Source organism: Lipophrys pholis (genome assembly GCF_963383615.2).
Source record: "Lipophrys pholis genome assembly, chromosome: 16".
NCBI lineage: Eukaryota > Metazoa > Chordata > Actinopteri > Blenniiformes > Blenniidae > Lipophrys > Lipophrys pholis.
This window is the reverse complement of record NC_137634.1, coordinates 14,269,038-14,291,275: the sequence shown is the minus strand read 5'-3', so window position 1 is coordinate 14,291,275 and position 22,238 is coordinate 14,269,038. Positions and strand designations below refer to the sequence as shown.

Here is a 22,238-nt window from a genome sequence, read left to right as displayed (position 1 = left end):
ATTTGTCTTTGAATACAGATGTACTATGTTGTATACCGTGTTCAGATATAAATACAGCCAGTGAGCCGAAGAAAGCAGATTTACTCAGATGCACAGGTGGGTTATTTTTTTTTTATAATGTCCCGCAGAACTGACAAGTTTACTCAAATTGGTGTTAGGTATATGTAGGAGCATTTGGCTTAATAATGCCTTTAAATCCCCATTGTGGCTGTGGGTTAGTGTCCTGTGGTGTGGTTAGTGCTCCAAATGTGAGCCTGTTCAAAGGCCTTTCTTTAAGGTAGCATGTACTTCCAGTACATTTGTGGTTTTTCTCTGGGTAGCCAGGTTTCCCGTGGGAGTCAATCAAAAGGGAATTAAACTGCTCACTCTACATTACATGAAGGTGTGAGTGTGAAAAGTAAAGAAGATGGATTGACATCCCACTGTCCTGGGGCTATTGTTTATCTGAAATAAACATTGTTAAAAAAGGAAAAAGTCTTCCTGTCCATGCATCGCACTGAGAAAGCTTTTTTTTTTTGTAATGTATTTTCATAAGTCTGAGAACATCTGATTATTATAGCATTTGTGAAAGAGATGCTCTGCAAACCACATTTAAACTCACTTGGCTCTGGGATGCAGCAGGCAAAATATGGCTGAAGTAAATAAACAAGTGAAGGTCAATCTGTGTTGTCATTCATTGCCTCCTCCCGAGGGTACACCCAACTGCCAAAGCTTCACAAAAAAACATATTGCAGTTGAAAAGCTCTTAAACACTTTCTTTGTGAGGGTCCTTGTGGTTGTTGATAACTGATGAACACATACTAAGTGTCCCCGTATGCACAGTAACACCTGTGCTACTATGACATGTGAACGTATTGGTTAAATAAAAGCCTATTTTTGTTCACACGGGGGTGTATTCAGCTTGGTAAGTAGAGCCTCATATATGTGATCAATAACATTGGCAGTGATGTATTTGTTAAACAGATTAATTGGATGAATTTAGCAGGTGCTTTAGGACAAAAAAAACATGGGACTCTCGCGTTTCCTATGATGCCTTTGTGCGTTCGATATAATCACCTGGATAGCCCAACGGGAACTGTCCGTCCCTGTGTGATATAAGCTTTTGATATGTTAGTTAAACCCATTGTTTGCATCGGCTTAATTGCCATTTATGGATCGTATTCATACTATCATTCCAACTTGAACAGGTTTTTTTTTTTTTTTTTTTTTTTAACTAATAATATGTCAGAATTAACGGTCACGTGACGCTAGACTGTGTCGTGCAGGAACAAGCGCACCCATTTGTTAGCAGGAATGGCTACTACGGAAGTGGGTGAGTAGCTTCATAACTGAATTGAATAAATGCATTTTATAGAGAAAAGTGTTGATATCGGCTCATGGCAGTTTGAAGAGTATAATTATTCCAAACAACAGATGTAGTGATTTGACACAAAGCTCCTGTTTTGTCCATCTTATGACCCCATGAGGCTAAATGCTAAGAGATAGCTTCACAGGTGCTGCAGTGTTTCCTCCTTCTTATACTTTATAGCATTATATCTGATTAAATCACTTTCAGATCGTGGCACCACTTACAAAATGTGTAAGTTTGCTAGATACGAATGTCACATCAGAGCCAAACCAGATGTGAAACAACGTCCAGTAGAGTCAGAAGGTGGGGCAGTGTTTAATGTGAATTTAAGCAAGATGCAGGTTTTGTAGGTTTTTGGAAAATCGACAATAAGTCAAGCATTTGAAAATGGAACAATTCACTATTACAAGAAAGAAGGAGATATATTTATTGACTTAATTTAGCAGAATAGCATTACAAGTTTGAACCTCGGTAATAAAAATCTGTTCAAGTAACTGGAAGAAGAGCATTTTGCAACCATTTATGGGATTGTCCTTAACGTGACTGCTCAGAAATGAGTCTTTCAGAGGAGCAGAATCTCTCCAAAGTGAAGGGAAGTGGTATAAAAGTGCTTATAGAAAGATTCCATTGTGTTTCTGGAGACTGACAGATCAACAGTGTGAATAATAGGAGAATGTTTCATAAGCTGAGTGGCAAATCAAATCACTTTTAATCACATTGGTTTCAATATTGCAAATGTACATTTAATCAATAAATGTCACTTGTCAGTTCTGACAATTCATGTCCAGAACTCTCAACTTTAATCAAACACATACTGAAGGTCAAAATAGTAAACAACCAAAGTTTAACCTGTGAAAATGTGACGATACAATCTCAAAGTTACTACTGACACGACAGGCTTGAAATGTGACCATCAGTGCTGCAGTTAGTCATGACTTTAATCATTTCCAAAATAGACGGTCTGAATAATTTAATGTTTATTGCTGAACATATGATGCATATCTTCATTTCAGATCAAATGTATCATCATTTTTGATGTGTTGATCAAATACATCCTAAAACGCTTTCTGGGCTCACAGAAATGGCGAATGGAGTTTTTCATCATTTGATAAGTGACATTTTAAATTGAGAGTGAAATCAGCATATGAAGCACTCGGGCAATGACACTGTGTGTCTGTTTGGTGTCTCAGAGCGTAGACGGGGCCAGCTTGCTGCTCTCTCTATAGCAGCCGTGGTCATCCTTGTGGGAGTCCCTCTGTGGTGGCGAACAACTGAGACGTATCGCGCCTGGCTGCCCGTCGCTCAGATAAATGAACTGGCTAAACTGCAGGTTTGTTTATTCTTCTATTGACTTGACATATTGCACTTTATGTGAAATGTATCTTCAATACGCCGGTTAACAAGTCCTCCCTCTCCTGGTTATGTGTTTTATCGCAGCTTCAGTTGTGTGCTGAGGTGGAGGTCGTGTTTGCACGTGGCACCGTCACCCCTGAGCAGCAGAAGAAAATCCCCCTGACACAGACGCAGGATGAGGAACATGGAGTCGATGGTGATTTATTAAGGATCTTCATGACCCGCAGTTACACAATAGGAAGCGTCTCAGCTCATGTCTTCAAATCTTTTGTTTCCAGAGGACACAGCTCTGAGGTACAGGTATGAAACAAAATACCGCACGGCTACGATCATGGAGGAGGATGCTCTGAACCAGCCCACTGGTGCAGGTGAGCTGCCGGTTCAAATAAAGCATCCAGAGTTTAACATTTTACTATCTTGGTAATAAAAAACAAAACAACACTGATGATCATTTCTCTCTGTAGAAGCAGATGTTTCTCTGCTCACGCTCAGTGAGAGTCCCAGTGGATCTTTGGTGATTTACATTATCCCAGAGTCTTCCTCACTGCTGCCGAAGGTTTGAACTCCTCATTTCTGTAATAACGTCCACTGTGTGCCCTGCAGTAGACTTTTTTTCTTTTGATCATTTCACTTGATTTCCTTTCTTTCATTCATCAAACTGCCATTGCTGCTTTGCAGCTACAGTGTTCGGTCGCCTTCTCACAGTTCCCATCATGACTTTCAGGATGTCAACGTGTACATCGGACAACGACGGACGGCTCTCTTGCGCATCGGCAGCCAGATGAGAGTCGGCAAGACCTTGGAGCAGCTTCTGGCTCACCTGGAGCCTCGGCTCAAGCAGGTGCTGCAGGTGATGTCCTTTGGCCACACCGACATCACGGCTGCGCTCAGCGACAGAGTCCGTTTCAGTCCCGACAGCAAGGAGAGCATCGCTGACAGCATGAGGGCCTTCAAATCCAGTCCAGGTTCAGTCCGGTTTCATCCGACCTCGGGTCTTGGCCAACTGTATTTCTGATCTGTCTGTGCGTCAAGCTCTGTATTGTATGCAAATTGTATGTTTTATTTGTCTTTCCCATTAGGTTATGAGATAACCTTCAGTCTGTTGAACCCCGACCCAAAGTCCCACCGGCTGCACTGGGACATCGAGGGTGCAGTGGAGACGTACATCCAGCCTTTGCTTACCAAACTTTCCCATGTGGCAAACTTCAGTCTGGACTCTCAGGTAGTGTGTGTGTGTGTTGCTCTGCTCCATTCAAACACTATGCAAAAATGCACAGCTTCTTTAGATTTTCTTCTTCTTCACGACAGACCTTGCACTATGCCATGCTCGGTGTCAACCCGCGCTTCGACAGCAGCCGCGGCGCCTACACCCTGAATGCTGACAGCCTTGCCCACGTCATCAACCCGGTGGAAGCGAGACTTGGTAAAAAATCTTTCTTCCTCAAAGCAGAAACATGACGTCGTTGGTCTTGATGTGTTCACAAAAGCTGTCCTTCAATTATTTCCAGGCTCCAATGCTGCGTCTTCCAACCCGGTGTTGAATTTTCTTTTGTACGTCCCCGATGCCCACCATTCACCCCTTTACATCCACGACCGTCACAAACAGGAGGTGCCCACTAACGCGTTCCACTCCCCGAGGTGGGGCGGAATCATGGTAAGCTCGACAAAGTGAACGTGGGATGGTCAGTTAATAGTTTGATGTATGTTTGATTCATTTCATTAACTGATTTTAGAAAGGTATGGACAAACAAAGGACTCAACCAATCCAGTCAGACAACTTTAACTCCCATCAAGATCTTTGAGACATTTTCCAATGGCTAATAGGATTATTTCAGCCAACAAGGAGTTTAACAGAAATACTTCCATCAGATGGACTCCCTCATTAAAACACCTCATCATCCCAATTCGTTTTTTCTGAATCCAGCATTTTGAGTCCTCTAGTGAAAATGGTCGTCCTTTTCTTATCAGATATTGTAGCGTTGAAAACAAGATATCTCAATATTTCTTGCTTACAAATACCCAGATTGTTACATTTTTATCAGAACAACTGGAAGATGGAAAACCTCATTTATAGTCAGGAGGGCGAGCCTGTACTCCTGTATTAAACATGTTTTTGGATGTAATCAATGACTTTTTTTTTACACTTTTGTAAATGAAGCATCCATTTTTGAGCCTGAAACTTTTTTGATTTAGTGTTGCTGTCTAAAGACGTTCCCAGTCTGGTTTTGTTATCAGGACGTCCGTGTTACTTTACAAAACTCGATGTGAAATAGTATTGACATTTCAATATTGTGTACTTTGACAGATCGAGGTGGTATTACTAGTGATAAACTGCTGTTTAAAGGAAGGACGTCTTATCTATCTTTCCTAGGTTTATAACGTTAACGGTTACTATGGGCAACAGGCTCAGTTCCCTGTGGACATAAACATCAACATGGCCGAAGTCATGGGAGTCTTCCTCGCACAGCTTCGGTGAGCATTCAGTGCCTGAACAATAGCGGCCCGTCTCCTGTCGACCTGAGCTGACACTCCTGTCCCGTGTGTGACTTCTTCAGGCTGTTGCTCGGCGTGCAGTCGTCATCCCCTCCCCCGGACTTCATGATAGCACCGTGTGGCAGCGCAGGATTGGCTGACTGGGAGCTGGACCGCCTCATGTGGAGTCGCAGTGTGGAAAACGTCGCCACGGCCACCACCACGATCACCTCTCTGGCACAGCTGCTTGACCAGATAGGGAACATTGTCATTAATGACAACATCGCCCAACAGGTAAATAATATATACACCGGTAATAATACATAAGTGTCCGCGCTAAGTATAATGTAAGCGCCGCATCTACATAAGTTCGGCCCACAGTACCAAACCTCCCATTTTCTGCTTCTGCCACTCAGGTGTCCAGTGCTGTCACATCCCTGCAGCTGGCCGTCGGCGAGTTAGAGGCCGGGAACCTCGGCTTTGCTCTTCAGTACAGTAAGGAAGCCATCTTGGCGTCAGAGAAAGCCTTCTTCGACCCCTCGCTCCTCCACCTCCTTTACTTTCCTGACGACCAGAAATTTGCCATCTACATCCCGCTGTTCCTGCCCATGTGTGTGCCTATCCTGCTGTCCCTGCTCAAAATTGTGTCGGAGGCCAGACAGAAACGCAGAGAGAAACAAGCCAAAAAGGACTGAGACGTTTGAGGACGAGAGAATGTGACAAACACAAGGCATGAACTAACTTTATGGACTTCACCTTTTGTTAAGAGGAAAATATGATGGAGGGTTTCTTTGAAGGTGTGGGTATTGGAAGCTCAGTTTGATTTCTTTTTTTTTTTTTTTTTGTCTAAGGATTTATGCTTCTTTTCAAATTTTAATGAATGGCTGCTACGATTGTGTCACACTGTACAGTTAAGTCTGAGTTGTAAATGTGTAAAAGTATTTTATATTTGTGTGTATCTTTTTTTTTTTTTAAGTTATTATGAAAATAAAAGCTAAAGTTGATTCTTGTGTGTCTTTGCTTTTTGTTTAAAAAAATGGGGCTGCCTTCACCAAATGTTGGTAGGAGGTTGTTTTGTGTGTGCGTGTGTTGCATATCTTTCTGTGCAAAGTTTGCCAGCTTTTGTTGAAAATTACAATACTTATTTTCAATTTAACATTATTTTAAATATACACACAGCTTTTTTGTAATCAAGAAAGAGCTTAAGTCCTAGGAGTATTTGAAAGTGTTGCGATGTCTGTAGTAGCAGTACATGGATTTCTTTTTTTTTTCCTGGTTTTATCCATCCATCCATCTTCTATACCACTTATTACTGTGCAGGGGCGCTTGAACCAATCTCAATTTACTATGAGCAAGGGCAGGACCAGTCCCTGGTTTGATTCCACAATGTCAGAATCCTGCTTGTGAGGTTATTTGTTGACACTAACTTGCTCCTCGGAACAAATGTGTGTGTTGTCGATGTTTGACCTGTGATGGACTGGTGACCTGTCCATGACCTACCGTGCTCTCGACCGTAATTATCCGGTAGGTTTCTGTGGAAGTTTTTTTTCCCAAGAAGATAAATGTTCTGTGGTGGTTTGAAGCTGTATGACTCAGTGCTGCAGCAGGGTGTTCCCTCTTTTGCCAGCAGGGGGCGCTGTCTGCAGGTTTAAAGGTTGTCGCACGCGCTCTCATCGCTAAAGAAGACCGCGTGCTAACTCCATTGTGATTTTAGCTGCTGGTAAAAAAAACACTATTTCCTTTAACGTATACTTTGCAAAGTTCCCATTTCTGCAACGACGCTGTGTGTAACCTAAAGTTTATCGTGTAATTGTAACATTCAGTCTATTTTTCCTCATTTTTTCCCTCAGGAGGAGACTTGCTAGCCAACCCGCTAACTCTTCGCCATCATGTCCGGCGGAGGTCTCATTCGAGGTCCGGCTGGGAGCAACGATTGTCGGATATACGTCGGGAATCTGCCCCCGGACATCCGATCGAAAGACGTCGAAGATCTGTTCTACAAATACGGATCCATCCGAGACATCGATCTGAAGAACCGCAGAGGAGGCCCTCCGTTCGCCTTTGTGCAGTTCGAGGATCCGAGGTGAGCCGCGGCGTCCCGCCACGTCCCTGCGTTTCCCTCTCAGGCAGCGGGAACAAACAAAACTGTCCCCAAACACACTCTAACACACACCTATAATGTCTAATACATATCCATGAAGGTGTTTTCCCCAAAGGATTGTATTGGAATATTCCTGTTGTTTAATGCTGTCGTGTGTGGCTGTGGTGCGTGTTTGAGGCCTGCTGCAGATTATCGGTTCAGATGTGTTCAGCTACCATAACTCATGCTCTTCTTCTTTCTGTTCAGTTTTTAAATAGTTTCTCTTTTCTTCTCTTATAAACAGAAAGGTTCATTAAATTTCACTCAAAATTGGGACATAATCTTGTTTTGCGGTAAGATACTATTATAAAATATTATTTGGATGGAGAAAATGTTGTGTGTATACTTAAAAAAAAACAAAAAACTATTTTATTAGTTTTCGTTCAGTTTATCTGACAATAAAAGTTCTTCGTGACAGAAGAAATGCACAAAGGTCTGAACTGGAAGCTGCTTTGGATTACACTTCAGGCTTAGCAGGGAAGTGTTTGAAAGCTTTTCTGTAAGTTTGAGTTTTTTTCTGCCACATTTCCACAGTGTCTACATTGACTCCCTTAAACTCTTCACTCTCCTGCGGTCCCAGCGGCCCCCCTCTTTCACCGGGATGCTCTGTGTGTTTGTTCAAGTTGACGTGAGTTACATAATCCTTGTCTGGTTTTTACAGGGATGCCGAGGACGCTGTTTACGGGCGTGACGGTTATGACTATGATGGCTACCGGCTGCGTGTCGAGTTCCCCAGAAGTGGACGTGGAGGCGGCGGCGGCGGTGGAGGTGGTGGTGGTGGAGGTGGTGGAGGAGGAGGAGGAGGAGGAGGAGGAGGCGGCGGTGGCGGCGGCGGTGGGGGGCCAATGGGACCTCCGAGGGGAAGGTATGGTCCCCCATCTCGGCGATCGGAGTACAGAGTTGTTGTGTCAGGTAAGTGCTCAGTTGTTTTGTTTCAGAATGCTCAGCATCTGTTGTTTTGTGTGGAGCTGGACGTAAAGATCTTACTCACACCTTTTCCCATCAGGTCTTCCTCCTAGTGGGAGCTGGCAGGATCTGAAGGATCACATGCGAGAGGCAGGTGATGTATGTTATGCTGATGTATACCGCGATGGCACTGGAGTTGTGGAATTTGTACGCAAAGAAGACATGACCTACGCTGTCCGTAAACTGGATAATACCAAGTTTCGCTCTCACGAGGTGGGTACATGATGTCTGCACTACAACATATTAATAGGAAATGACAGAGTGGCTACATTTTGGGTGAGCTGAGGTGAAAACTATTGGAACTATAAGACTAAATTAGGTTAAGATGCGCCCTCATGTTGATAGAATGCATGCAGGTTGTGTATCAACTCTTTGTCATGCTATTGATTGTCTTGATTGGAGCATATTTTCAGAAACAGAAGTATTTAATGGCATTTTGACCTTCATGTAGTGGTGGGAATGACTGTTAATACCTCTGCAAAGTGATGTGATGACGGAACCGATCATCAGGTAATCGATACAGCTTAAATGGGCTTTAAGCTGTATGTGTCACAAACTTCAGATGCAATAGGCAGTTACTTTTCTAACGACAGCCTTTGTTCCATGAAAGTACTGCTGCGCCTGCTTTCTGCATCAGTGTCACGTGGGCTCGTGTAAATGAAGAGCTGGTTAGAAGTGTGTATTTGTGTGTTTAGGGTGAGACATCCTACATCCGCGTGAAGACGGACGGGCCCCGCAGCCCGAGCTACGGCCGCTCTCGCTCTCGGTCTCGCAGCCGCAGTAGGAGCCGGAGCAAAAGCGGGTCTCGCAGCTTCTCGCCGCGTCGCAACAGGGGATCTCCACGTTACTCCCCTCGACGCTCCCGCTCCCATTCCCGCTCTCGATCCCGGTCCCGTTCTCGCACTTAGGCCCGCCTAAGCTTTACCAATGCTACGATGTTCTTCAGTGGCGGCGAGAAGATGGAAATCTTCACATCTCTTACTGAATTCTGAACACTCACCTGAAATCATCTCATGTATCATGTGTGTTTGCCGTCATGTTATGTGCTTCCCTCTCCTTCCAAGTGTCTGTTGCAGTTTTATTTTTTTGGTTTCTTTTATTTTCTTTTTTGCAAACCGTAACATCGGGTCTTTCTACTTGACCCTGCTCCACTTCATTCTCCCTCTTTCCCCTCGCACCCTAAAACGTGCTTCCCTTCTTCTCCCTTGTGTGTCTTTCTCTGCTCCCGTTTGTCATCGTCAAATGTTTTGTGTTTGATTTGCAGATTTTCTTTTTTTAATTACTTCTTTCAAACATATATTCTGTCCTTTTGACCTTCTTGTGTGTTTCTCTGTAGAGTTCAGAGGAACAGGATAGGATGGGAACAGAGGATTCAGTTCAAATTAGGATAAACAGGAGGAGGAGGAGGAGGAGGAGGAGTCAAATGTGGCACCAATGGTATGATGGCTGTGCCTTGTCAACTGTGAAATCTGCATTATTAGGCATTTCTAATATACACTTACCATTAGAGTACCCATAGATGAATGTTTTCAGTAGTACCACTTTTCATGTGGTAGTCCAAAGCTTTCTTGTCTTTTATTATCCAAGCTAACTCGGTTGTGCTTTTGGAGCTTGATTATAGTCAGTGTCCCTTATCTTTTTCAGAATAAACGCCCTGGTAGCTACATTTACTGATATTTCTTGAAGTATCTTGTGAAGGTGTGATTCTAACTCGCCTCCTTCTCTTTGATTCTGCTGGTATTCTGAAGGTTTGGACTGGGCTCAGTGTCTCACCATTCCGGAGCCGGATCACGATTCAGGATCAGATTAGGATTAGGCTTCAGGATGGATACATGGAGCCCGCCACCTGGCCCTGTCCACATTACGCCCTCCCATCAAACTGGAATCTTTGTAGCGAGACACTCGAATCAAATTGGCTGTTGAAATTTTCCAAATTACTTTTTCTACCATTTTGTGTGGAACCTCCCGAGACATAATCGCCGATGGCAGAGTGACAAGGAATTATTTTTCAAATTTTTTTTTGTTTTTGAAATTACAACTTAAACAAGCGCAAAGCGCCGGATCAAATCCAGGAGGAGGGCTGGGAGGTGCAGAACGGATCCACACGCGTAAGGAGAGTGGTAAATAGTGGGGCAACATTAACGGTGGCGGAGGGAGGGAGGGAGGGAGGTCTGGGAGGCGACGAGGGAATGTGACCTTAATGTGGTTTGTATGTTTTCTTTCATAGGTCAGTCTTTTCCAATGTTAACTGGGTTTTGATTTTCTTACATATATTCTTCAGTATTTGAAAGCTTTATTCTCTTTTAATAAAATGTTCAATAAAATGAAGTGATTTGGGGTTTTTGTCTGGAACTCATTAATATCCCCCCCCCCTTTAAAGCATCCACTGCATTGATTTCTTGAGGCCTGTCAATAAATGCACACATGTAGTAGTAGTATTGCAAAGTACTTAACAGCCAATCACATGAAGTACTCCAATCCAGATTAGTATTGTTATTGTTCGTACTGGTTTTTATTTTCAAAACTATTGATCAACTTGGATTTTTCTTCAATCTCTAAATTGGAGAAACATCTGAATGAATGAAAAATAAACTTAATCAGCTCTTCTGGCAGAAGTGCCACAGGCTTCATGGCCAGATTGAATAAGATAACATTAAGGCAACACTGTCATGTGTTATATGAGTACAAGCATTAAAAAATGAGATGCAAAAAAAAAAAGAGGAAAAAACATCTGACACATGAAAGCAAACCTATAATGTGACATTTAATAATTTGATGGTAAATTATTATTCCTTAAATTATGGCCATGCAAGTTTTCACAGTAATTTAAGAGTTTAATATTTATTCTTTGTTAGCGGGAACAGTATCGTGGTTTGAGCTGTAATGGGCTGTGTCCCCCTGTCGGTGTTACAGAGGTGTGAGCAGAGGTGGGACAGGTTTAAGTGTTTCAGCACCATGGAGAGAGGCCAGGCTGAAGTGGTCTGAGTGATTCAACGCAATGTCTCCCATCTTGTATACAGTATGATCTCTGATGAAGCAACAGGACACATTTGATTCAGTATGTTGAGATACTGCGTGAGTTTTACCAATCACATAGATTCATAGTTATTTTAAAACACACAAACACACACACAAACACAAGGGGTTGAACTATTCTGTTTATATGCCGTAAATCAAACATGTTTTTCAACAGTTTTCAATCATGTGCAGTTCCGGTTTATTATAATTGTTTCGATGCACCCGAAGAACTGAGTGACTCATGTGATGATCATGAAATTGTCTCTCAACCTTCCTTGATCGGGTTTCAGTCATGTAATATGCCGCGTGCATTGATGGGGATCGATCCGCTGACGCGGCCGATCACCTGCATCGATCTTTGACGCAGCCAATCACCTCCATCGATCCCCTGAGCGGGGTAGGCAGTTCCTAGAAAGCGGTGCATCCTGGGTGGATATAAGATGCAGGCGCTGTCCGCGAGTAGAAAACGCCGTCAGCAGGGTGAGGCCCGGCCACAGCCAATCACGTGCCGGCCGTTACGCGGAGGGCGGGGCCAGCACGCCATGCTGCTTCCTTTCATACACGAAGAGAAGAATCGTGCATACGGACGAGCAGCGCGCATTATCACTTTCAAACTTAACAGAGACACGGTAAGAGGCCGCGGCTGGTTAATAATGAATGGATGTCTGCGTTTCGGAGGCCGGGCACTGAGCTGAGAGAGCAGCGGGTCCTCGGCCGCAGTGTTCCGAGAGGCTGCCCTCACTTTCTTTGCATTGTTTGCAATCCCACCAGCTCGAGGTGGAGCAGGCGTTCACAGGCATGTTGTATTAGAGGAGATGCTGCTAATGCTAAATGCTTCTTGTGCGGCATTGATTCTTTAGTTGTGCTGCCGGTTGCACAGAGCAGGTATCTGTAAGGTTTCTGTCTTGTGGCACGTTTGGTCAAAAGGGACACGAATCCATTTATTTCCAGATCTCACCTAAGTTGTCAGGTAAATAAACAATACATAGCACTGGTGTCACTCTCACTGAAATATGATTGGATAAGGTCACAGGTTGATTCCTCTCTCATTTACTAATCAGCGCAAACCTGAAGTAAATAAACTCACCTGATGGTGGTGCCTGCTTTAATTTAGTCCAGTCAGTGTAACGAAGTCCACATCCAATGGTGGAAAGTACTGAAAATGTGTTCCATGACTACTCGATTACATTTAAATGTAACTCAGTTTTTCCAATTCCTGCATCTCAGTGTGTGTAGATGAGCATGTAGTATTCTCTACGAAAGACTGAATTTATTGTTGCAGATCAAATGTTTAAGAGAATTCTGTGTGCTGAGTAACTTATTTTCAAAAGTACCTTACATGTTGTGGGTAACACAAGTATAACTCCTGAAATATTTCTTGATCACACTTATGCAATTAATTTGTCTCTGCCAACAACTGTATTATTACATACTTTGTTTCTGCCCCTACAGTCAGAAAGCCACCATGTCGGACAAGAAGGCCGTAATCAAGAATGCAGATATGTCTGATGAGATGCAGCAGGATGCAGTGGACTGTGCAATGCAGGCGATGGAAAAGTACAACATTGAAAAGGATATCGCTGCTTATGTGAAGAAGGTATGCTGTACCACTAATGACTCACGAGCGAGATAACGTGAACTTGTATTTCTCATAATCTGGTCATTTTCATCTCTGCTGCAGGAGTTTGACAAGAAGTACAACCCCACATGGCACTGCATTGTCGGGAGGAACTTCGGCAGCTACGTGACGCACGAGACGAAGCATTTCATCTACTTTTACCTGGGTCAAGTGGCTATTCTACTGTTTAAGTCTGGATAAAACATGTCCTTCAAACTACTTTTAATTCAGCCCTCACTTCATTTGTGCCACACTGTACATTTGCTACCATTTTCCTGCAGACACACCTACCTCCTGCTTTTTTAGGTCTTATTTTTTTGCCACTTGCAACACTACTACCATTGGTGAATGGTGCTTTAGTTATGTCGGGACTGGTGGGTGATGCATCATTCATAAATATGCCAATGCACTCCTCGTGACAGAACTTGGCTGGCATTTGCACATGTGGCAGGCTCGGCTATAGCTCACAATTTCTCATTATAGCTCATTTGTTTTGCTGTGCACTGATTGCATAGATTTGTACATTATTTCATATGGATATGTTGTGAGATAACTTATTTTCCTTGAATTAAAAAAAAAAAATAGAGCAACAGAATGTTTTTGTTTGGTTTTTAATTTTCTGTGCCATCTTGTCTAAAAATGCCAAAACTGTTGCTCCTGCTCAATAAAGATATTCCATGCTCTGAGCTGTAGGGTTTTGTACATGTCTTAACATTCTTTTTTTTTTTTTGTGCTTGAATTATTAAAATTTTGCAACATTACGGCTGTGTATCTGCAATGTAATACAGTGTGTCATCTGGTATTGTGATGTTTTGAACTTGTAGTGCACAAAACGACTTTGAGAAAATAAATTTGTTCAAAATGTTTTGTGTCTCTGTGCCTATCAATAATGCATTGTTATTGAACCCTTCCAAGGCCATGTGATATTGCATTTTATTGTTATTACATGTGTAAAGTGCTGATATGATATAATAATGGTACGCATCATCTCTATAATGCTTAATCCAATTTATAGTCTTGGGAAGCTGGACGGCGTGAAGGCAGGGTATATTTTTGAATGGTCTCCGGCCTAAATAAATCAAAAATTTTCTTGAATAGGAAACATCCAGACCTCTTGAGTTCCTTGGGGACACGCTTACTGAAGGGTTCCCGTAGTCATAAGTTTACAAGGTGAAGCAGCTTTTAGTTCCTATACTCCTCACCTGTGGAAAAAAATTCCCTGAACACCTGACGTTTGGGGACACAATTAATTGCTCAGGCTTTCCATTCAACAATAAATTTTACTCGTTTTTTATAACCTTTATCTTCATAAAGATTTAAATTTTTTTATTCTACTGTTTATGCCTTTCTTAATCACTTTGTTTTAATGTATTTCCTTTATTCCCCCGTAAAGCACTTCGTTTAGTGGGAAGTTTTTGTTTGTTTTTTTAGAAAGATGTTCTTTTTTTGCACTCTAGGTGGCAGTACTCGTCATGGCGCTCAGATGTTACACAGAAATAGAAGAACGAGTAAAAACACTGAAAACATGGCGGCTCACACGGGGCAGTCGGGCCCGGCTCTCCGTGTCCAGAGTTTCCCCTCGGCGGCTCTATCTGCCGACGCCGCTCCCTTTACCCCCAAGGCGGCTGACAGCCGGCAGCCCGACTCTCTGTCGGACGCAGAGAAACAGTTTTCCCGCTGCGCCTCAAAGCTCAAAGCCCTGCGGTCGAACTCCAGCCAGCTGAAGGAGGAGCTCAACCTGCTGTTTGACCAGCTACTGTCTGAAAACTACAACAGAACCTTGGAGCCCAACATCAACATCCAGCAAGAGGTAACTCCGGGTTTGGTTTAGTCTATTTGTCTCGACCCACTCTGGATACTTTTAATCACGTGGTAGCCATCTTTTTTGTTTCTTTTTCATGTCCATCCCAGGATGTGTGTCTCCTGCTGAGGCATGTCAGCTCCCTGGTGCCACTGAGTCAAGAACATTTAGTCATCAAACTATGCCAGCTGATGCACCATCTACTCAATCAGTTAAAGGTAACCAGCAAACTTTGTGTTGAAATGTTACATGTACTAGCAGGGTCTGCTTTGGTAATTCGTATATTCTCCTTCCAACATGTATGATCTCATTATTTTATTATTATTCATTCCAGGTCATAATGGATGAACAGACACTGGATGTGTTGCTGAACTATACTACCCGTGCATTGAAAGTGTGTAGTACGTGGACTCACTCAGATATCCTCCTCGCCCTCTCCACTGTGGTATATGGAAATGGACCTCAGTGCCACCAGGTATTTATTTAAGCGTTCTGCTGTTTGAAAGTGTACGGTAAGTGTTGTTTACCCTTACTCTTTATTTCTCAATCGTAGTATCTCGGTGAGTTACTGAGTAATGATGGAGTCCTGCAGCAATATATGTCCACGTCTCAGCTGAGTATGGAGCTGCGGCGTGATGCGCTCACCTGCATGGCCAACATTTGTCTCAGGTAAGCTCCAGTGTCGTTCTATATCTAGTGCGTACCTGTACTATGCATTTTAATGTGTGTGCATCGTCGCTCGCATGAGCCATATAAATCCCCAATCTGGTGTCTCACTTCTGATGTTTTAAGGATTGTTTGAAATCTCAGCATTAGGCCACATAAGCTATTGACTGAGAGTAATTACATGTTTCCTACGTCGTCTGGACATATATATTGTGTTCATTTCCTCCTTTTATATCGTCATTAATTAATCCTCTATACTGTGTAGGCGGCAGGGCGATGGAGCCGATCCCGGTCCGTCACCGGGCAAACCCCTCGAGACAATTTGAGCTCACCATTTCCTTGCATGCATGTTTTTGGACTGTGGGATTAAACCCCAGATACACAAAACGGGACTTTTCATATCTTGTGATTTTTTTGATTTTTTTTTTTTAATGGTGTCCCTGCAGGATCCCTGGCCAACCACCACTGGATGATGAGTACAGAAGTATATGTTTTAAAGCCTTCCTCAAAACACTGCAGTCGCCTAAACCTCCCGACACTGACGAGCTCTTCTACTGCCTGGTACTTATAGTCGTTGCATTGCAGTTCACGTTTCAATGACTAAGCGTGCCATAATTCGAACTTACTCCTGTGTCATTAATGCAGGTGATCCAAGCAGCATTGAAAGGAATGCAGTGTTGTATCGCTGGTGGGAAGTGGAAGTTTGGTGGAGGGGAGGAGCTTGGGTCTTTACTGGCTGCTCTAAAGGTTTAAAATCCTTTCCAATTTCCTTGGTTTTCTTTCACTGCTAGATAAATTTGATCAAGCATGCTTTGACAGCTCGACCCTGCTCATGTTCTCCTCAGAGGCTGATGTTCCAGGGCGCTCCTGGAGTGAGCGTGGAGTGGCTGCCTGTACTGTACCCAGCACCTCTTCCACAGTATGAAGCCCTCTCTCCACCGAAACCTGCTGAGCCACCAAAGTCCTCTGAACCTCTGAAAGATGCCACGACGCCTGGAAAGACATCAGGGGTAGGAATTGTCTTTTCTTTTTTTTTCTTTTGTTAAGGGTCATAAAACAATCATTAGTAAACTAATTCTATTTGTCTCTCTGGAGAAGAAAAAGAAGAAATCCAAAGGAAAGGGGAAGAAGACAAAAACTGAGGAGAGCAAAGGGGATGACGGGGACGAAGAAGAGAGAGAGCTTGGATCCACATTGCAGAAAGGAGAGGGAAGAGAAAGTGTCAGAAGAGAAGGAGAGGTCTCTCTTAAACCTTCTTCTCCATTTCTCTACCCATCCTGGAAGAAAAACAGTTCGGACTCTGAGTTTTCTGACCCAGAGGGCACAGCACTGAGCAGATTAAGGTATATAAAACACTACCCCGATCCCTCAGTGTCTCTCCCCCTCTTGTTTTTTTTGTTGTTTTTCAATTGAAAGTTAAAGCTTTTTTCAATAAAGACGATGAATTTTGTAAAGTCACTTTGTCTTCACCCCACAACAGTAGTTCTCCACAACACAACACTTTCTAAAACCGAACTCTCTTGGCTCTTCCAGACTGAACCACGGCCGTGTGCGTCAGTTAACGCTTCACTGTCTGCTGGCAGTGGTGAAAGCAGTGGAGAAAAGGACTCTGTACGGGTACTGGTCATCCTTCATTCCCGACACTCCTATTGGGGGACCGCCGCCTCTTACTTTAATCACAATTATTCTCAAAGACCCTTCGCCAAAGGTAAGCCACATCTCCAAGTAACTTTCAATCCTCCTCGGCTTGTATGATCGCGACATGGTCCATTCCCTCTCCCTCCAGGTGCGGCTGTGTGCACTTCAGGTGTTGTCGGGAATTCTGGATGGCTCGCGTCAGTTCCTGGCTGTGGCTGAAGACACCGCCTCCCCTCGAACATCATACACTCCTTTCTCGTTCACGCTGGCCACCACCATCAGAGAGCTGCACCGCTCTCTGAGCCTGGCTCTGCTTGCTGAGACCTCCCCGCAAACACTGACTCAGGTCATAAAGGTACAATATCCTGCTCCTCATTTCACGTCTATGTTTGAGGCCCACACATTTTTCATTTTATTTTCCATTACTGTCATTGTGATGAGCTGCATCTATTGACATGTGACAAGAGAGAAAAGCGCATACAGGATTACTATTGGAACACATCATCAGTAGGGTTAAACTAAAATGTCTCGCAGTGTTCATCTTGAGTCATTGTCAGCGGTTTGAGAAGAAACCATGTCAATTTGTGAGGTTTTGCTGTGTTTAACCAAACGTAGTGAACAGAAACCAGTACCTACTCTCCAGAAGTGAATCGAGGCCTGTGTTGTGGCTTTTGTATCACAGCTTGTTACCTCCTCCCTTGTCTATCAGTGTCTGGCCTTCCTGGTGTCCAATACGCCTTATAATCGTCTCAGACCGGGTCTGCTCACCCAGCTTTGGAAACAGATACGCTCTTACCTGCACCACAGAGGTTTGTATTTTTGTCAGTGTGTCTGCAACTGCACCCAGGTACTGGCGAGAAAGAAAAGCTTCTGATCTCAAAACTGCCCTCTGCCCTCAGACGTTACTGTCCGAGTGTCGGTCTTCACGCTCTACGGGGCTATAGTGACGACTCAAGCGCCGCTCCCGGAGGTGCAGCTTCTGCTGCGTCAGCCGGACGACAGCAGTGGCAGCAGCACAGGCTCCTTCACGCCGCAGAATCAGAACGCAGTCCTCAGCTGGAGACAAAGAGATGGGATGTCCTCGCCAGGCCGTACACCGGTCACGCCATTGCAGCAGAGATCATCCACACAATCCCCGCGTGCTCCTCGCACCCCGGGGGAGGAGGAAAGCTCTCCGCCATGGCTGCTGCAGCTGTGTGTGTCTCTTGTGACTCAGCCCAGAGAGGAGCAATCAGACAGCGAGGGAGCGGGTGGAGGTGCTGTGATGGAGGCCTCACCTGTTCGGCTCGTGGCTCTGCAGGTGAGAGGTGATGAAGAAAGGTGTGATTGTTTGTATCTGCCAGCGTTTGGGTTCACCATTATATGCTGGCCTCCCCTGAGGCTCAACCTGTAATAAGACACTTTCTGAAACTGAGAGCGAACCTGGAAAATGGCTCATTACTGTTTTTGCACCTTTTTATATGGACTGTTTTAAACACTGTTTATTCCACTTTTACTTTACATTTGTTACATGAAATAAATTGCATTGTGTATGTGCTGTACATATGACAAATATCTTAACACTTAGATTGTCAGGGCAGATCTGCTCGCCAGTGTCGGCAGGCCCAAAGTTGTGAAGTGTTGATTTTGTGTGATTCCACTGTTTTCCAGGCCTTGTCCCACTTGGTCCGTGGCTACTTCTCTCTGACCCAATCGTATCTGTGTGAGATCAGCCGGGTTAGCACTCGCTGCCTTGGGGAGGTGGACCCCTCCATACAGCTGCATGGAGCAAAGGTAGCATTGTCTGGTGAACATGTAGACATTAGTCTACCGTCACTCATGTAGTTCGTTGCTGGAAATCATAGTATTCATTCTAACTTGTAAATCTTTAGAAGTTACCCGAGCACTGATATCTCTGCTTGCCATTCAGTTGGTGGAGGAGTTTGGTACGGGGATAATCCAGCAGCACAGAGCAGAAAATAATGTGCCTGAAAGCTCAAGAGTTCCCATAAGTCGGGTAAGCACAAACTGTATCTGTACGATGTGTATTTAATCACAATACGGCTTTTTACACCAACATCTTCATATTGCTTTTGTTAACTTGCCAGAAATACTTTTTACTACTTTACCAGTAAGCGGGTATCTGCTGCATTTTAAACCACCTGAGAAAAGCAACTCACAGTCATAAGAATACGTTTTAAAGTGTTTTTATGTCATCAATGTATCTGCATAATGCAGGTGGTGCAATTTTGGTCCGAGGTGTTGAGTGGTCCCCTGAATGCAGCGCTGCAGAATGAGCAACATCCGACTCTGCAGGCGAGCGCCTGCGACACGCTGTCCTCTATTCTACCCCAGGCCTTCGCACAACTGCCTGTAAGTTCCCCCATTCAATAGACCTCTGCTTCCACATATGATACTGATGCTCACGCTGTTATTTGTGTGATGCTTTGTTCAAGGACAAGACCCAGCTCATGTGCGTCACCGTGCTGCTGGGGCTGACCTACACTGAAAACTATCTGGTGAAGGCTGCAGCCCTCAGGGCTTTAGGAATCTACATACTGTTCCCTTGTTTGAGAGAGGTCAGCACATTTCTAACCCACTGTAGGTGCACTAAGCATGATTTTGTCAGCGGCGTTAAAGTCGCGTAACAGCTATTTGCTTTTCAGGATGTTATGTTTGTGGCGGATACAGCAAACGCTATCCTGGCTGCCTTCGATGATCGGTGTACAAACGTCCGCGCCAAAGCTGCCTGGTCTCTTGGAAATCTGACGGATACACTCATTGTTAACATGTAAGATGGACACAAAAAAAAATCCAAGTGCGAGAATGAAGTAGCGTTTCACTTTTGCATAAAGACGTTGAGAAACGCAAAGACTCATGATATTCGTGCATTTATGAAATGGAGTCATGTATGAACATTTTCACATCAATTAGCGGACCATCATTCTTTTCATCAGGGAATGCGTCGGTGTGGAGTTCCAAGAAGAGTTATCGGACATGCTGCTGCTGAAAATGTTGCAAGCAGCCAACCGAGCTTCAGCTGACAAAGACAGGGTGAGACTTTAGGCAATTTCGCCCAGAAAAAAAAAAGAAATATGCAAGTTATTTCCATTTTCATGTTAATTCTGGAAGGGTCTGTTGGGAAATGCGTGACTGACAAGCATCATCAAGTACCACATAGTGTAATACTTCATTTATGTATACATTGGCTTCTTTTTCCTCAATCCCAGGTAAAGTCTAGTGCTTTGCGAGCACTTGGGAATCTACTTCATTTCCTGCATGAGAGTCAGATGACACGGTCTGCGTTTCAGCGGCCGGTGGAAGACGCAGTTCTTGCTCTGGTGAAAACCGTGGAATCACAGGCCGTGATGAAGGTTCGGTGGAACGCCTGTTACGCCTTAGGAAATGCTTTTGGAAACCCTGCATTGCCACTTGGTAAGTGTCGGGACCCACAGCTTCAGTCCCTGTTAAAATGGTCTCACAGGAGTCACAGTGTTGCTCACTCATGACTCATTGCAACCCCCCCCCCCCCCACCCCCGTCCGTTTGTTTCTTTCCATTAGATTCGGCTCCGTGGTCTCATGACGCGTTCACTACCCTCTGCAATGTCGTAACTTCCTGCAAGAACTTCAAAGTGCGGATCAAGTCTGCCGCCGCCCTGACAGTTCCCGCTCACCGCGGCTGCTATGGAGACGCAGGGCGCTTCAGCCGCGTGTGGTGCTCGCTGGCCACGGCTCTTGAAAACAGCGAGGATACAAACGACTTCCTGGAGTATCGCTACAGTGCCAGCCTGCGGCACACGCTCTCAAAAGCCCTCCTACATCTGCTCAGCGTCAGCCAGCTGCAGGACATGCCTGCTCTCGGGGCATCACTCACCAGCGAGGAGGGGAGGGGCATCAAAGAGCATCTGATCAAGTATCTCAGGGCGGAGGAAGGGGGTGTAGAAGAGGCAGAAGAAGAAAAGGACACGAGAAAGGACAATATTCATCCACAGCAGAGAATTGGAGATCTCGGGCAGACTCTGAACAGAATGAAAGACTTGAGGGCTGACGGAGGGGAAGAGGAGGAAAGCAGTAAAGAAGTGGTGGTTCATTTCCTGGAGGATTTGCTCGAGACTTGTGAAGAGGCTTAAAAAAGAAAAAACACATTTTGTTATTCTTACTTTGTGTCGAGAATCTGACATTTCCCAGATCACAGCCGGACTGACGGGCGGCGCGACGTCAATGCACAACAATTGGATAAAGAAACGACTAAAGCAACGCAGGACGGCCGTAAACTGTATGACACACGGCTGATTACTGTGAACAGCAGATTACTGATTCCACTTCTGATGACCACGATCCATACATAATTATTTGTGTGGCACAGTATTTATATTTTTATTTTAACCATTAATTGGGCAGTGTCTAGTTCTATTGTCCAAACAGTCTTAAAAGCTGCTTCTTTTTGGGGGGAAGCTGTCTGCCAGCTCACTGACTCAGATGAAACAAACTGAAGATCATTGAAAAGTTTTCAAACCCACTTAAGTGCCTTTAAATTGTGTCTGTAAAGTAATACAATGAGGTCATGAATACAACTTTAAAGGGTTTGTTTAAACCTACCCTATATTTTTTATGTTTCGTGTACAATTGTGTTCCGATTTAAACTCGTTCTGCTACAAATCATCGTTTATAAGCATCATTCAATGTATTTGTTTATTATTATTTGTATTTGTAGTTTATTTTCACTTGAGTTGATTAGAAATATTGGAATTACAATCTGCAAACAAGTGCCTGTATTTAGGTTTTTCTGTACTCCTTTAATTAAATTAAAACTAAACTAATCATACCTAATTGATCCCCTTGGGGAAATTCCTTTTCCTCATTGACCAGTCCTATTTCTAAGGTGTGGAGGTGCCGCCACATTGCAGCGCTTCAGGGAGCTGATGGCGGTCAAAGGTCGTGCTCAGGGACCTGCAGTGGTGACCTGTCTGCATCAAACCTGCAAACTTCCAATCTGAAGTCAGCCTCTCTGACCGCCGAGCCACCACTATCCTGTTACCACAATGTTTAATAAATCTTTGTTAAAAAATATATACAATATATCATTCGATATATAATGCTGTGAAACAGCTATGGTGTAATTAGTGCTGTATAAATGAAATCTAAAAGTACATTGTTTATCTTTTTTAGTAATATATTAATATTATATTTTAAAGGGGTCATATTATGCAAAATTCACATTCTAATGGTTTTCCAATA

At 43.9% G+C, this 22,238-nt stretch overlaps 4 protein-coding genes across 5 annotated transcripts; all 4 read left to right on the top strand.

The window, feature by feature from the left end:
- The first annotated feature begins 1,241 nt into the window (after window positions 1-1,241).
- On the top strand, window positions 1,242-6,178 carry pigs (phosphatidylinositol glycan anchor biosynthesis, class S). The gene is made up of 12 exons (XM_080482519.1): window positions 1,242-1,312; window positions 2,539-2,678; window positions 2,786-2,897; window positions 2,980-3,069; window positions 3,166-3,257; window positions 3,426-3,666; window positions 3,781-3,923; window positions 4,010-4,124; window positions 4,210-4,355; window positions 5,073-5,173; window positions 5,257-5,467; window positions 5,590-6,178. The coding sequence occupies exons 1-12, from the start codon at window positions 1,294-1,296 to the stop codon at window positions 5,866-5,868; spliced, it is 1,689 nt and encodes a 562-aa protein (XP_080338645.1). The 5' UTR covers window positions 1,242-1,293; the 3' UTR covers window positions 5,869-6,178.
- Window positions 6,179-6,835: 657 nt separating this feature from the next.
- Window positions 6,836-10,073, top strand: srsf1b (serine and arginine rich splicing factor 1b). Of its 2 annotated transcripts, XR_013936097.1 has the most exons (6): window positions 6,836-6,893; window positions 7,024-7,256; window positions 7,975-8,225; window positions 8,320-8,492; window positions 8,975-9,716; window positions 10,028-10,073. XR_013936097.1 is itself a non-coding variant. In XM_080482621.1 (5 exons), the coding sequence occupies exons 2-5, from the start codon at window positions 7,063-7,065 to the stop codon at window positions 9,185-9,187; spliced, it is 831 nt and encodes a 276-aa protein (XP_080338747.1). In that variant the 5' UTR covers window positions 6,836-6,893; window positions 7,024-7,062; the 3' UTR covers window positions 9,188-10,073. The 2 variants fall into 2 exon arrangements, 1 of the variants encoding a protein (XP_080338747.1); XM_080482621.1 differs by having other exon boundaries at window positions 8,975-10,073.
- A 1,723-nt stretch (window positions 10,074-11,796) lies between these two features.
- dynll2b (dynein, light chain, LC8-type 2b) lies at window positions 11,797-13,564 on the top strand. The gene is made up of 3 exons (XM_080484012.1): window positions 11,797-11,926; window positions 12,750-12,894; window positions 12,979-13,564. Exons 2-3 carry the CDS (start codon window positions 12,763-12,765, stop codon window positions 13,114-13,116), a joined length of 270 nt encoding a protein of 89 aa, XP_080340138.1. The 5' UTR covers window positions 11,797-11,926; window positions 12,750-12,762; the 3' UTR covers window positions 13,117-13,564.
- An 871-nt stretch (window positions 13,565-14,435) lies between these two features.
- heatr6 (HEAT repeat containing 6) lies at window positions 14,436-21,828 on the top strand. Its single transcript, XM_080482684.1, has 20 exons — window positions 14,436-14,725; window positions 14,827-14,934; window positions 15,051-15,191; window positions 15,270-15,385; window positions 15,829-15,943; window positions 16,028-16,129; window positions 16,228-16,392; window positions 16,481-16,725; window positions 16,916-17,090; window positions 17,169-17,375; window positions 17,730-17,829; window positions 17,920-18,320; window positions 18,671-18,793; window positions 18,930-19,016; window positions 19,238-19,372; window positions 19,456-19,578; window positions 19,666-19,790; window positions 19,957-20,053; window positions 20,230-20,434; window positions 20,562-21,828. Exons 1-20 carry the CDS (start codon window positions 14,441-14,443, stop codon window positions 21,128-21,130), a joined length of 3,624 nt encoding a protein of 1,207 aa, XP_080338810.1. The 5' UTR covers window positions 14,436-14,440; the 3' UTR covers window positions 21,131-21,828.
- The last annotated feature ends 410 nt before the right edge of the window (window positions 21,829-22,238 follow it).